Source organism: Orycteropus afer, unplaced genomic scaffold, assembly GCF_000298275.1.
Source record: "Orycteropus afer afer isolate SDZICR_OR568_19922 unplaced genomic scaffold, OryAfe1.0 scaffold00131, whole genome shotgun sequence".
Classification (NCBI taxonomy): Eukaryota; Metazoa; Chordata; class Mammalia; order Tubulidentata; family Orycteropodidae; genus Orycteropus; species Orycteropus afer.
In genome coordinates, this window is record NW_006921718.1 from 7,317,980 (window position 1) to 7,333,482 (window position 15,503).

The window sequence follows — 15,503 nt, forward strand, 5'->3', positions numbered from 1 at the left end:
GGGAGTAGGTGTAGAAGAAACCAATTGAATTGCTGTGAGTTGAAGGCGAAGTGAAGATGTGGGGATAACAGGTACACTGTTGTCAGTTACCATCCAGCTTGCCCCTGACTCACGTGACCCCACGTGGAGAGTGGAACTGCTCCTCATGGTTTCCTTGGCTGTAATCTTTATGGAAGCAGATCATCATACTTTTCTCCCGTGGACCAGTTGGGTAGGTTCGAACCACCAAGCTGACTGCAAACCACTTACACCACTTAGGCTCTCTTAGCAGGTACAGCTAATCTTTTCTAGAACTTTGGCTGTGAAGGGGTGGAGGCAGGTGGTAACTGAAGCAAAAATTTGAGGTCAAGGAGAATATTTTATTTTTTAGGATGTGAGGAACTTGGGCATGTCTTGATGTGGATACTCAAAAAACAAACAAACAAACAAACAAACAAACTCATGATCGAGTTGGATCTGACTCATAGCGACCCCTCCTTGGGTTTCCAAGATGGTATCACTATGGAATAAATTGCCCAACCTTCCTTTCGAGGAGTGGCTGGTGCGTTTGAACCACCAGCCTTCTGGTTAGGAGTCAAATGCCTTAGGCACTACGCATAATGGGAATGAATGTGCTGGGCTATAAAAGGGGGGAAGGGAGGGACATAGTGTTCACAAGAAGCCCCAAGGAGGAAAGGATGAGTTTAAGAGACTAGGCATCCATTCTTAGCGGAAGGCAGTGAGTATGTGGTATGAAGGTTCTGGATTTGAGCTGTGGGCAGTGGTGAACAAAAGCCCAACTCCCTCCCCTCCAGGCTGACCCAAGGCAGATGAGCAAGGTGCCATGGGAGCAGAGGGCAGAACCTGGTGGGCCTCCTGCCTGAGCACAGCAGCTCATCTCCCTGACTCTACCGTCTTCTGGAGCTCTGTCCCCTGGCTGCAGAGTTGAACCTGCCCCACATGGTTCTGGTTGTTTTCAACTGTGGCCCATTCAGCTGCATTACATCTCCCAGTCATTTTCTCCATCTTTCTGATTGCTTTTCTCTGAATATTGTCCAGATTGGGAAAAGCCAGCTTTGGGCTTTAAAATACTACAAGTGGTTGGGAAGCAGGAGGCAGCTTAGCTGCAGGCCTGGGTTTAGACTGACTAAGCTGTCTTTTCTGCTCAAAGATAGAAAGGCTGCTCCCAATAAAGACAACACAAGCAGTATTAGTATGTAGCGTTCACAATCCTTGAGCCCACCCTATCGTATGGAAACTTCTACTGGCAATTCTGACAAATGGTTGGTTGCTAGCTTCAACTTGGATGTTCCCAGGGACAAAATGCTCATTAGTTTTCAGACAACTCTTAGTGTTAGGTGGAGCAGGAATCTGCATCCATGCAATTTGCACCTATCGGTCCTTGTACTTTAAAGTTTTCCAGATCATGACACCTCTGATAGCTCCCAGGACATCTCCCTCAGTCTTCACTTTTCCTACCAGGCAGGCAATGGATAATCCCTAGGTGAGTCCCAAAAGACGTCTATTTAGATTAAAAAAAAAATAATAAAAAAGTGTTGGTGGAGCTGAACACAAGCGGGGGGCAAATGTTTGGAGAAGCTGGAGAACCTTGGGCTCATCATCTAGAACTGGCTCAACCAGCTCTGCCCACTCCCTTGGGCTTTGGACAGCTTGCTTTAGAGTCTTAAACCATCTTCATTCTGCTGGTGTGAGCCCAAGGGACGTGGTGACTGCTGGTGTATGGGCCATGAACTGTCCTGCTGTGGCTGAGTGTGCCCCACAAGCTCCATGAAAATAAATCATGGGGTCACTCTGCCTGAACTCCAGGTTTGCTCCCAGAAGCCAGCACTGCTGGTGCATTATGACTTTTTTGTTTATTTTATTACTCCTCGTTTCAGGAAAGGTGCTCTCTGGTGGTGTTGTGGTTAAGGCATTTGGCTGCTAGCCAAATGGTTGGTGATTTGAACCCACCAACAGCTCTGTGGAAGAAAGATGAGGCAGTCTGCTTCCATAAAGATATCCTGCCTTGGAAACCCAATGGGGTTCGCTATGAGTTGGAATTGAGTCGGTGGCAGTGTATTTCGTCTTGGTTTGGCTTTTGTTTCAGGACGGATTAAAAGCAGCTTTTAAGAATACAGAAAATCCTGCCGCATTATATGTAGGCAGAGAAGAGAACAAACAAATGCAGAGTCCTGCTCACCAGTACGTATCTAGAGGACCTGGGTGTTCACTCACCACTCGTGCTTTTATTATTATTACGATTATTATGATCACATGGGGTTTTCTCCAGATTGTGTTTTATGGAAAAAGTGCTTATACGTAGATTCTGGAAAAGGGGCATACATTGACTGTTTTTGTAAACATTGACAAAAACATCTTGCTCATTTTTCATAAACTTTCTGATGTTCTCTTAGACATTTTTATATGGAATTATTTCTTTAAATATTTGAATAAGAATTTCTCTGAAGTTGCCTCCAAAACCCTAACATCTTGTTAGCAGGTTGCTTATAAAATGGAATAGCGTTTTTCTTTAAATATATGATTTTTCTTTAAAATCAACACAATTTGGCAGTCTTCAATAGAGATTAAAGTAATGAATGCAATTCCCTTTTGATGTATCACAGTTTTGTGTAAAATGCCTCAGGGTGTAGGATGTAACTGAACCAAAACACATTGCCATCAAGTTGATTCCAACTCGTGTTGACCTGCATTGGGTTTCCAAGGCTGTAAATCTTTATGGAAGCAGACTGCTTCATCTTTCTTCCACAGAGCCGGCTGGAGGGCTCAAATTGCCAACCTTTTGGTTAGCAGCAAAGTGCCTTAATCACTGTGTCCTCAGGGCTCCTCCATAAAGATTCCAAGCCAAACCAAACTCACTGCCATCGAGTCAATTCTGACTCATAGTGACCCCCTTTGGGTTTCTGAGGCAGTAAATCTTTACAGAAGTAGATTGCTCAGCCTTCCTTCTGCGGAGTGGCTGGTGGGTTTGAACTGCCAACCTTCGGGTTAGCAGTCAAATGCCTTAGGCACCTCACCTACAGCCTTGGAAATTCTATGAGGCAGTTCTACTCTATCCTACAGGGTCTCTATGAGTCGGAAATGACTCCATGGCAATGGGGTTTTTAATCTTTATGGAAGCAGACTGCTACATCTTTCTTCTGCAGAACAGCTGGTGAATTCAAACCACTGATGTTTTGGTAGCAGCCAAGCCTTAACCACAACACCACCAGAGCTCCTGTAGAATTTAAAGGTAGGGTTAATGTTCAGGCCACCCACAGACCTTAGGTCTTCAATGACACTTTGGAAACTAACTTGCTACCCACCTGGTCTTTTTTTTCCCTTTTCACTGTTCAGAGGGGCCTCTGGGTTTAGTTACGTACCTAACACTCTCTATGGTTGTGAACATTTTATTAAGTGGTCACAAAATCAATCATAAAAAGACCACCAATTGCTGTCAAGTCAATTCCGACTCCTGGTGACCCCATGTGGGTCAGAGTAGAACTGTGTTCCAAGGGGTTTTCAGCGGCTGCTTTTTCAGAAGCAGATCACCACGCCTTTCTTCCAAAGTGCCCCTGGGTGGACTCAAACCTCCAACCTTTTAGTTAGCAGCCAGCATTAACTGTTTGCACCACCCAGGAGTCCCTCATCAAAAGGCAGTACCTTCCTTGTCCCACTGGCTCACCAGCCCCAGAGAAGCTCTTGGAACCCAGACTGCCTGGTAAGGCCAGCTTACCCTTCTGATGGGCAGCCATGGCTGGTATTCGGACGTCATCATAGGACCTCCCATCGGTGATGAGGATCATTAGCTTCCTTTTGTTGGGCTTAGACTTCTGGAAGAGCTGCTCCAGGGCATAGTTGATGGCTGCCCCCGTGCTGGTCCCTCCGCTCCAGTACCCTACCCTCTTGATGGCGTTCAGGATGTCAGACTTGCTGTTGTACTGGTCGAACCCAAACTCCAGCCGCTGCTCGTAGGTGTACTGCACGGCCCCGATTCGTGTGTCCGTTTCGGAAATCTCGAACTCTTTGGTTAGGTTGGCCACAAACTGGAGGACTGTGCGGAAGTTGCTGGTGCCTACACTGCTGGAGCCATCGATGACGAAGCCGATGTCGGCCGAGTTGAAGCAGGTCTTGCTGCAGGCCAGGCGGTCGGAGTCACAGACCCGCTTCACCAGGGGCTGCACGGTCTTGTGGAGGCTGAACCAGCTCTGCACTTTAAGGGAGTAAAAACCATTTGTTCTGCACACAGCCTGGGGAGACACAGAGGGGAGGGAGACTCATCAGGCCCGGGTGGCGGCGGGGGTGGTGGTGGTGGTGGTGGTGGTGGTGGTGGCAATTCCTCCCACCTGTCACCACTACCTTAGCCCACCTGGGCAGCTGAAGAACCAAATAGACATCTTATTTTCTGCACTAATTCTCCGAATACTCTCTTTTTCTATCTCAGTTCACCTAATCAGGCACTCACTAGGGCAAAGACTCCTCCAACCATACCAGGACTCATGCGATTCCCTCAGCCGGGGTGTAGTGAAAAGCCATCTGCTGAACAAACCCACAGGGAGATGTGTATCAGTGATATCAGCTTTGTATTTATGCCTCTCTGGGTCCTTCAACTCATTTGTACTGGCAGCCAGGTACAAGATGGCAGTGGTGGCACCACTATATGAGAGGATTAATTTTTTTATTATTTTATTTTATTAAAATTTTTTTTATTGTGATTTGGGTGAAAATTTACAGAGAAATACACTTTCCATACAGCAGATCACATACACTTTGTCTCATGACATTGACCACAATTTAGCACAATGCAATATCTCTTCTCCCACTTCCTCCGGATAGCTACCGCTTCCCTATGTCCATCTCTCCATGTACTCCTACCCCCGAGCTGTCTCCCTGTGCCTGAGCAGCCCTTCTTTCTCTCTTGCTTGTTCTCTCCAAGGAGTGTATCTATCTCAGGTAAATGCTCAACTAGTATGCCCGTCTATTGCTTGGCTGGAAGCCACAAGTGTGCGTTCAATTCCAGACCTGAAGGGCAGCTAGGGGCCACTGTCTCAGTGGTTCCACCAGGCTCCATCGGGCCAGCAAACCTGCTCCCCGCTTTTTTTTTTTTTTTAAATGATTTTGAGTTTTGCTCCACATTGTTCCCCCTGTTTATCCAGGATCTCCTACAAAGATCCTCTTCCAAGTGGTTGACAGTAGTAGCTGAGCACCGTCTATTTCTTCTGGTCTCATAGGCTGCAGATCGGGTGGTGTACCAGTCGCTAGGACTGTTTGTTGAGAGGATTAATTTTTTTCAGGAACAAGTCTGGGCACAAGTGAATAAATATTCATTTGCTTTGAGGCAGGATTGTCTGGAGGACAGAGCTTGGGTTTTGAAGGCAGAAAGATTTGTGTTTCAGACTCAGAGACTTCAGGGATGTTCCTTCATGGCTGGGCCTCATTTTGTTCCTTCATGGCAAGGTTATAAACCCCCAAACCAAACTCATTGCGTAGAGTTGATTCTGCCTCATGGTGACCCCAGGGGTACAGAGTAGAACTGCCCTCCATAGGGTTTACAAGGCTGGAACTTTCTGGAAGCACATCACCAAACCAATCTTCTAAGGTGTCTCTGAGTGGGTTTAAACTTCTAATCTTTTGGTTACTAGTGAGCACTTAACCATTTTTGCCATCCAGGCACTCAGACAAAGTTACATCTTGTTGTTGTTATGTGCTGTTGAGTTTGTTCGGACTCATAGCAACCCTACCTACAACATAATGATTCACAGCCTGATCCTGTGCTATCTTCACAATTGTCGCTATGAGTGCAGGCACTGTGTCAATCTATTTCGTTGAGGGTCTTCCTCTTTTTCTCTAACCCTATGCCTCTCCAGGGACTGTTCCCTCCTGCTAACATGACCGAAGTATGAGATGATATGAAGTCTGGACATTTTCTCTTTTAAAGAGCATTCCAGCTTTACTTCCTCCAAGAGAGATTTGTTTTTTCCTCTTGCAGTCCATAGTATTTTCAATATTCTTCCCCAATACCACAATTCAAATGCATTAATTCTTTTGTGGTCTTCCTTATTTATTGCCCAGCTCTCACATGCATATGAGGCTACTGAAAAGAATGGCTGGGTCCATGCACATTAATCTTCAAAGTGATGTCTTTGCTCTTTAACATTTTAAAGAGTTTTTTTTGCATCAGCTTAGCCTAGCACAATATGTAGTTTGATTTCCTAACTGGTGGTTCTGTGGGTTGATTATGGATCTAAGTAAAATGAAATCCTTGACAACTTCAGTCTTTTCTCCATTTATCATGATGTTGCTCACTGGTCCAGTTGTGAGGATTTTTATTTTCTTTACATTGAGATGTAATACTTACTAAAGTCTGTAGTCGTTGAACTTCATCAGTAAGTACTTCAAATCTTGTTCACTTTCAACAAGCAAGGTTGTCTCATTTGCATATGTTGTTGTTGTTGTTATTTGCCATCGACTCATAGCGACCCCTCCTTGGGTTTCCGAGGCAGTATCACTACGGAAGTAGGAATGCCCAACCTTCCTTCCAAGGAGTGGCTGGTGGGTTTGAACCACCAGCCTTCTAGTTAGCAGTCAAGTGCCTTAGGCACTATGCATATAGCAGGTTGTTAATGAGTCTTCCTCCAGTCCAGATGCTGTGTTCTTCTTCATATAATCCAGTTTGCTCACCATACAGATTGACTAAGTATGGTGAAAGTCTAGAACCTTCATAAACACTGTGAAGTCTAGAACCCTGATGTATCCTTTCCTGATTTTAAAGCATGCAGTATCCCCTTGTTTTGGTCCAATGGCTGCCTCTTGGTCTATGTTCCTATGAGTACAATTAAGTGTTCTGGAATCCTCATTCTTTGCAATGTTATCCATAATCTGTTATGATCTACACAGTTGAATGCACAGTCAGTAAAACACAGAAATATCTTGTTTTCAGCCAAGATCCATCTGACATCAGCAATGGTATCCATCATTCCATGTCCTCTTTTGAATCTGGCTTGAATTTCTGGTGGCTTCCTGTTGATGTGCTGCTGCAACTGATTTTGAATTATTTTCACCAGAATTTTACCTATGTGTGATATTAATGATATTGCTCAATAATTTCTGCATTCTGTTCAATCATCTTTCTTTGGAATGGGCAGAAATATGGATCTCTTCCAGCTGGTTGGTCAGGTAGCTGTCTTCCAAATCTCTTGGCATAAAGAAGGGCTTTCAGAGTTGCATCCATTTGTTGAAACATCTCAATTGGTATTCTGCCAATTCCTGGAACCTTGTTTTTCACAAATTCCTTCAGTGCAGCTTGGACATCTTCCTTTAAATACCATAGGTTCTTGATCATATGTTACTTCCTGAAATGGTTGAATGCCAACCAATTATGTTGGTACAGGGACTCTGTGTATTCCTTCCATCTTCTTTTGATGCTTCCTCCATTGATCAATATTTTTCCCACAGAATCCTTCAATATTGCAACTTGATTGAATTTTTTTCTTCAGTTATTTTAGCTTGAGAAATGCCAAAGTTATGTACACAAGGTGGTAATTTCATCTTGTAGGGTTAACATGGAGATTTATTGAGAGATTCTTTCCAAGAGCCTCTGGTGCAGTATCTGGCACATGTGGCCACTTCATTACAATGGGACAATGGGACCCCTTGGCAAAGGGCTGTTCTGGAAACATTTTCTTTGGTCATTTCTTGCATGTGTGTCTTATGTTTTCCCAATCACAACAAAACTTTTCTTTGAGGTAGCTGCAAATAAACATTGAGCAATTCATTTGGTTTTGTGTGCTTCTGGAAGTGACTGAGCTAGTGTTCCTAAGTTGGGACATTTCCTCCCCTCCCCTGTCTCTGCAGGCTGACTTATGACTATAGATAAACCTGTACCACTTAAAAAACATTTAAAAACAAAGTGGCTTAGAACGTTCCTAGGAAACATTTTTAACTGGCTTGTAAAAGTCTAAAAAGGATCCACAAAACTTTCCGTGGTAGAGGTGGTATTTGAAATGACTGTTAAAGGCTGAGCTGAATTCTAGCCAAAAGATGGAGCAGAGGGCCACCCACCAGCCAACTGAGTCAAATCATGGTGGGAGAGAGTGGGGCCTGCTGGGCACAGAGGGAGACTAACTGGAGCACAGGGCCTGTGTGTGGTATGTGTGGAAGGTGGTTTGCAATCACACTCCAGAGGACATTGAGAGCAATGGGTAAATGATAGATTTGGAAGAAGAAACACATAGCTTGGAGGAACCCTTCATAAACACTGTGAAGTCTAAACTGAACTGGGGAGACCCAGGAGGGAGGAGAGAAGATAGATGTAAAGTACTAACTAGAAATGAGGAGGGGTCACATGGGAAAAGTGGAAGGATATTATAAATGAGAATGTGGGGCTCAGCAGCTAATTAGGCATTTCGGGATGTCTCTGAATGGGGGGACATGGTGTCATTAATGCAAATGGGAAAGCCCAGAGGAGGAGCCAGTTTAGGTGGGAAAGAGGATGGGTTTGGCTTTTTAAATGCAGTCAAGGTTCTGATGGATTATCTTGGTGAACAAAAGTCATTTAGCTGGGAATGGATGTCTGGAAAGAGAAAGGCCAGGTGTGGAGACATATGTGGAAATTGCTGCTCCAAGTGCAGGCTGAAGCTGTGGCCCTGGGTGAGAGGCGGGGCAGGGAAGAAAGCCAAGTGAGAGAAGACCAGAGAGCTGAGGACTGAGTCCTGGGAAGTCTGTATTTAGGGTACAAGATGGAAAAAAGGAAAGAGCCACATTGCATCCCGAGTTGGAGGAGAAGAGAATTTCAAGAACGATGAAATGGTCAGTAGTTGGATATGATGCAAGGTGTTGAGCACTGTTTGATCTGAAAATGGAGAATATTAAAGCTAGAAGGGCATCAAAGACAAATCAGTCCAAGTTGTTTTTTCTTTCTTTGTTTTTAAGCTGTAACTTTTTTTTTTTTTGGTGGGGGGAGGTTAATGTGAGTCCCACAGAAACACACAAAAGCTGAGCTGGTTGATTCAATGGGTGTGGAAGGCCTTGATTCCATTTGTTCTGGTCCCATCTTTTGACAGGCATCTCTATAGAACCTAGGAGTAGCATTTGAAAACCACTGATCTGGTCCATTTATTCCTTTTCATTATTTATCACTGAGTGTGTATGTGTGTGTGTGTATGTGTGCATGTGTAGGCTCAACAGCGCTCTGCCTTAGATCCCGTGGGGGTGTGGGAGGAATGAGGAAGAGCCTCTAGATTACACTGGGGACACTGCTTCTCCATTCTCTTCCCAAAGTTCTCGGCTTCCGTTTACCAGGTGGGTGTGGAGTTTTATTTTGAAAGGGTTACTCCAGGTTCATCCATGAAGAAAGCAAAAGGTCATTAAAAAGACGGGAAAGAAAGAAAAGATCAAAATGGATGTCAGAAGAGATTCTGAAACTTGCCCTAGAGAGGAGAGTAGCTAAAGCAAATGGGAGAAATGATGGGATAAAAGACCTGAACAAAAGAATTCAAAGAGCAGCTTGAGAAGACATAGTCAATTATTATAATGAAGTGTGCCAAGAGTTGGAGTTAGGAAACCAAAAGGGAAGAACATGCTCAGCATTTCTGAAACTGAAAGAACTGAAGACAAAATTTAATCTTTGAGTTGCAATATTGAAAGATTCTATGGGGGAGCTCTGGTAGTGTAGTGCCTGAGGCACTTAACTGCTAACCAGAAGGCTGGTGGTTCAAATCCACCAGCCACTCCTTGGAAGGAAGATGGGGCAATCTACTTCCATAGTGATACTGCCTCAGAAACTCAAGGAGGGATCACCATGAGTTGGGTCCGACTTGACGGCACATAACAACAGCACAATGGGCAAGTGGAGGGTCAACGAAAGAGGGGAAGGCCCTCGACAAGATGGATCGATATGGTGGCTGCAGTGATGGGCTCAGGTATAATAGGGATTGTGAGGCTGACACAGGACCCGGTAGTGTTTCATTCTGTTGTGTATAGGGTTGCTATGAGTTGGAGATGACTTGATGGCACGTAACAACAACAATATAGGCAAAATGTTGAATGATGCAGGAAACATCAAAAGAAGGTGGAAGGAATACACAGAGTCACTGTAGCAAAAAGAATTGGTCAATGTTCATCCATTTCAGGAGGTGGCATATGATCAAGAACCAATAGTATTGAAGGAAGAAGTTGAAGCTGCACTGAAGGAAGTGGAGAAAACAAGCCTCCAGGAATTGACAGAACACCCTTTGAGATGTTTCAACAAATGGATGCCGCACTGGAGGCACTCACCTGGCTATTATGCCAGGAAATTTGGAAGACAGCTACCTGGCCAACTGACAGGAAGAGATCCATATTTGTATCTATTCCAAAGAAAGATGACCTCACTGAATGTGGAAATTATCGAAGAATATCATTAATACCATATGCAAGCAAAATCTTACTGAAGATAATTAAAAAATGGTTGCAACACTATATTGACAGAGAACTTCCAGAAAAGCAAGCTGGATTCAGAAGAGGATGTGGAATGAGGGATATCATTACTGATGTCAGATGGATCTTCACTCAAAGCAAAGAATACCAAAAGGTTGGAATGGGAATTCCAGAACACTTAATTGTACTCATGAGGAACCTATACACAGACTAGAAGGTTGTCATTCAAATAGAACAAGGGGACACTGCATGGTTTAAAATCAAGAAAGGAGTGCAACAGGGTGGTATTCTTTCACCATACTTACTCAATTTGTATGCTGAGCAAATAATCTGAGAAGCTGGACTATATGAAGAAGACTGTAGCATCAGGATCAGAAGAAGAACCATTAACAACCTATGATATACAGATGACACAACTTTGCTTGCTGAAAGTGAGGATGACTTGAAGCACTTACTGATGAAGATTGAAGAATACGGTATGGATTGCATCTCAATACAAAAAAAAAAAAAACCAAATATCCTCACAACTGGACCTATAAGCAGCATCATGATAAATGGAAAAAAGATTGAAGGTGCCAAAGACTTTATATTACTTGGTTCTATAATCAACACCAATGGAAGCAGCAGTCAGGACATCGGATGATGTACAGCACTGGGCCATTTGGCTGCAAAAGACATCTTTCAAGAAAATTTCCAACTAAGAATTACATACCCAGCAAAACTGTTCCTCAAATATGATAGTGAAATTAGGACATTTCCAGATAAGCAGAAATTAAGAGAATTTGTTAAAATCACACCAACCTTACAAGAGATGCTAAAGGGAGTCCTTTGGACAGAGAACCAACAACAGCAAACAACAACTGACCATTAACACACACGATGACATCACCTAGAAACCAACCCAGTTATAGAAGTATCCAAAGTAAATAAACCTACAAGATTGTAAACAGGGAACCAGAGACATCAATTGACAAATGAGGACAACTACAAACCAAAAAGAGAGAACAAATTGTGTAGTTACAGAACTTCTAAATGGTAGGGAAGTCAAGACAACTATAAGTAGAATGGACTGTTCTAAAGTTGAGAAGAAAACTACAAATCACAGAGTAATCTCAAAGAAAAATGATAAAGCTTCATATCAAAATAAAGAAGAGGACCAGCACAAATATTTAGCAAATACTAAAACAATAGCAACAGAAGAAGTGATAACACGATTCATAAACAAAATGAGCTCAGCACAGAAAATTATGTGGAACAAAGAAATCAACACCATGAAAAAGCACATAACAAAATGACAGCAACGAACTCACACTTGTTGATAATTACATATCTGACAAGGGACTTATCTCTAAAATGTATAGAAAACTCCAACACCTCAACAACAAAAAGATTAACAATCCAATTAAAAAATGAGCAGAAGACATAAATAGACACTTCACCAAAGAGGATACTCAGGCATCCAGCAAATACTGAAGAAATGCTCACGATCATTAGCCGTCAGAGAGATGCAAAAACAATGAGATACCATCTCACCCCAGCACTAATGGCAAAGTTCAACAAGACAGAAAATAACAAATACTGGCTAGGATGTGGAGAGACTGGGACTCTCATACACTGCTGGTGGGACTGTAAAATGATAAAACCACTGTGGAAATAAGTATGGCAATTCCTTAAAAAGCTAGAATTAGAAATATCATTTGACCAAGCAATCCCAATACTAGGTATAGATTGTAAAGAACTGAGAGGCTGGACAAGACAGATATATGCACACCCATGTTCATCACAGCACTATTTACAATAGCAAAAAGATGGAAACAACCTAGGTGACCATCAACAGAAGAATGGATAACCAAACTATGCTACATACACACAATGGAATACTATGCAACCCTAAAGAAAAACGTAGAATCTGCAAAACACTGCATAACATGGATGAACTTGGAGGACGTTATGCTGAGTGAAATAAGTCAATCATAGAAAGACAAATATAGTATTAGTTCATTATTGTAAAAAATTAAGGAAATGTTTATATATGGAAGGAAACTTTCTTTATTGGTTACTAGGGGTGGGAAGGGAGGTGAGGGAACACTGAAAAAAAAAAAATGCATTGACCTATGTCACTTTAGTTTTGTGTATTTCACTGTACATAAATTATATTTCAATAAAATGCATTTTTTTTTATTTATTAAAAAAGACCTCTTTCAAGTGCTGAAGAGCACAGATGTCTCCTTGAGGACTAAGGTACACCTGACACAAGCCATGATATTTTCAATTGCCTTGTACGCATGTGAGAGCTGGACAATGAATAAGGAAGACCAAAGTAGAATTGATACTTATGAATTGTGGTGCTGGCGAAGAATGCTAAAAATACCATGGACTGCTAAAAGAACTAACAAATCTGTCCTGGAAGAAGTGGAGCCGGAATGCTGCTTGGAAGAGAGAATGGCCAGACTTTGTCTCACCTGCTTTGGTCATGTTGTAAGAAGGAACCATTCCCAGGAGAGGGAAATCATGCTTGGTAAGGTAGAAAGTCGATGAAAGAGGAGAAGGCCCTCAAGGAGATAGATTGACACAGTGGCTGCAACGATGGGTTCAGGATCATGGAGCTGGCCAGGACAGGGCAGTGTTTTGTTCTGCTGGGCATGGGGTTGCTATGAGTCGGAGACGACTCGATGGCATTTAACAACAACAACAACACTCCAGGTTCCAGATTTATTTGTTTCTCACTGGTGGTCCTCCTGCCTAGAAGTGGGCTCAAAAAACAAACAAACAAACAAACAATTACCATATGACCCTAACTCATGGCAACCCTGTGTGTGTCAGAGTAGAACTGTGCTCCACAGCGCTTTCAATGGCCGATTTTTTGGAGGTACATCACTGCCATTTGCCGCACCCAGGGAGGGACTCCATGTTTGAAGGAAGAAGAAACACAGCTTTGATGACATTACTGCTTTTCAAATTACTGGGAACCTTTAGGTTGGGTAGATTCTGGGTTGTTACATACCTTGTTTGCAAAGTTAGGTTCTATCACATACTGCTTCTCGTTTTCAACAGCACCTTCAATGGTGATGAAGAAAATGTTGATTCCTGACTCTCTTGCAAGTCTTGCAGCCTCCTCCACCTTGTCTGTGGGCCAGCCATCCACAATTACCACAGCCACGTTGGGAGCACCATGCCGGTTTCCATTGGCTTTTGAAAAGAAATTCTTGGTCACAAAGGAGAGGGCCCGGCCTGGAAGAAAGAGAAAACTTGTGCTTGAAATGATCATTTCAGTAATAAATAAAGATCACAGTTTTAGTAGGTGAAGGGTACTATGACCCAGTTGCAGTGTTTTGTAAAGAAATGTAGATTTAATGTATTCAAGTACAGGATGGAGAAATGTCAATTAGTGGAAACTCAACCAATATGCCCACCCCCACCAAGCTTAGATATTTTAGAATGCTTAGAGCTGGAAGTATTAATTTGAAATAAAAAGTGCTTTCTAAAGGCTAACCCTCAGTTAACTCCAAAATATAATCAAGCAGGAAACCAAAGTACTGTAGTTGAATTCTCCCCCTCAAGGGTGCTGTGAAGAACCAGAAAGAGTAGGGCTTGGTTGTAAGGATCCCAGGGACAGTGGTTGTTTTGCAAAGGCGATAAAGGAAGGTAAAGGGGAGATCAAGGAAGCTGAATAATAAACACTATGGTTTGAGAACAGCACTGTTGTATTTTTAAGAGGTCAAGGATATCATGTGAAGAAATCTGTGTAAAATGGTGATTTGGGAGATCCAGGCTGGAGTGTTTTGCATCAGTCCCAAGCCTACTGTAATGTACAACTGGAGGGGAGATGAGAGATTCACACCAGTGTCCATGAGACTGATACCTTTCAGAGTTGTGCAGTGCTCAACCTGTGCAGCTGTACATGGCTGCCTTGCTTCTGTAGTATTCTGATGTGCACTGGACCATGAGCTTTGTCTCCTTCAGTCACTCCAGGCTGATCATGTGGAGTACTGCTCTTCCAAGCTCTTTTCATTTCAAGCATCCAGGTTACTCTGCTTCTCTGAGACCAGAGGGGAGCCTGGGAGACAGGAGCCCACAAAAAAATGCAGGCCAAGTAATATGTGTCCACACAGAGATTCTGCTGGGACTTTAATCCCCTGGTTAAGGTATCAGTCTGTGTAGCTGGCCAGTCCATGAATTATCATTATGTGCTATTTCTATATACTCATGAAGATCATCAGTTGGGCTGGCCCTGAACAGATTGTTCAAGTTTGAGGTATATGCTGCCTGTCCTTCTGCTCTATTTGCTCCTTGTGGGCGTATCAGCAGCCCCTCTGTGCTCCTAACTGACTCCTGCTCTGGGACCCACTTCCACCATCAGAACAAGGAAGGAACTGACAGTGGTACAAAGAGGTCCAGCAAAACATGTATACTCACTCCTGCCCCAGTTTCATTTTAAGCCTTTGATTTCTAATTGTCTCTTCTTTTTTTTAAAAAAAAAAAATTGGGAGCAGAAAGCTGGTGAGAGCCTCTGCCTGGGCAACGGAACCACACTAAGCCCCTAAGCTGGGCCCACGTTGTTTCAAAGAATGTACAGTGGGAGGAGTTGGCTTGGAGTAATGGTAGCCTCTTGGCCTCCTGCAGCCTGGGGTGAGACTAGTACCCCAGGAGCTGCTGGCTGTGGAGGTCTGTATTCTGGGGTCATGGGTGTCTTTTCTCATGGCTGCAGTGAGTGCTAAGCCAAGGGCACACGTCTGTCTGGCCAGGGAAGAGCTATATTCATAAGAACTGGGAGACTATGTTTGAGCCCTGACTGCATCACTTATGGGCTGTGTGGCCCTGGGTAGTTTCCTCCAGACTTCTGGGCCTAGATTTCCATTGCAATGATCTGCTTCAGTTGAGTGAAATGGTTAGGTGGTGTTACAAGGCCTTCCAACGTGTCCTTCCAAAGTGCACATTTCCCACTTTCTAGGAGCTCTGGTAGCATAGTGCCGAAGGCATTTGACTGCTAAACAGAAGGCTGGTGGTTCAAACCCACCAGTCACTCCTCGGAAGGAAGATGAGGCAATCTACTTCCGTAGTGATACTGCCTGGGAAACCCAAGGAGGGGTCGCTATGAGTTGGGTCCAACT

The 15,503-nt window shown here is 43.4% G+C and overlaps 1 protein-coding gene across 1 annotated transcript in view; it reads right to left on the reverse strand.

The window, feature by feature from the left end:
* Positions 1-15,503, reverse strand: part of VIT (vitrin) — a 150,330-nt gene that overhangs the window by 1,622 nt on the left and 133,205 nt on the right. Inside the window, exons 8-9 of the mRNA XM_007945083.1 lie at positions 13,397-13,623; positions 3,713-4,226 (exon numbers count right to left, since the gene is read on the reverse strand). Coding sequence (XP_007943274.1) covers positions 3,713-4,226; positions 13,397-13,623 — 741 coding nt within the window. The remainder of the gene's footprint in view (positions 1-3,712; positions 4,227-13,396; positions 13,624-15,503) is intronic.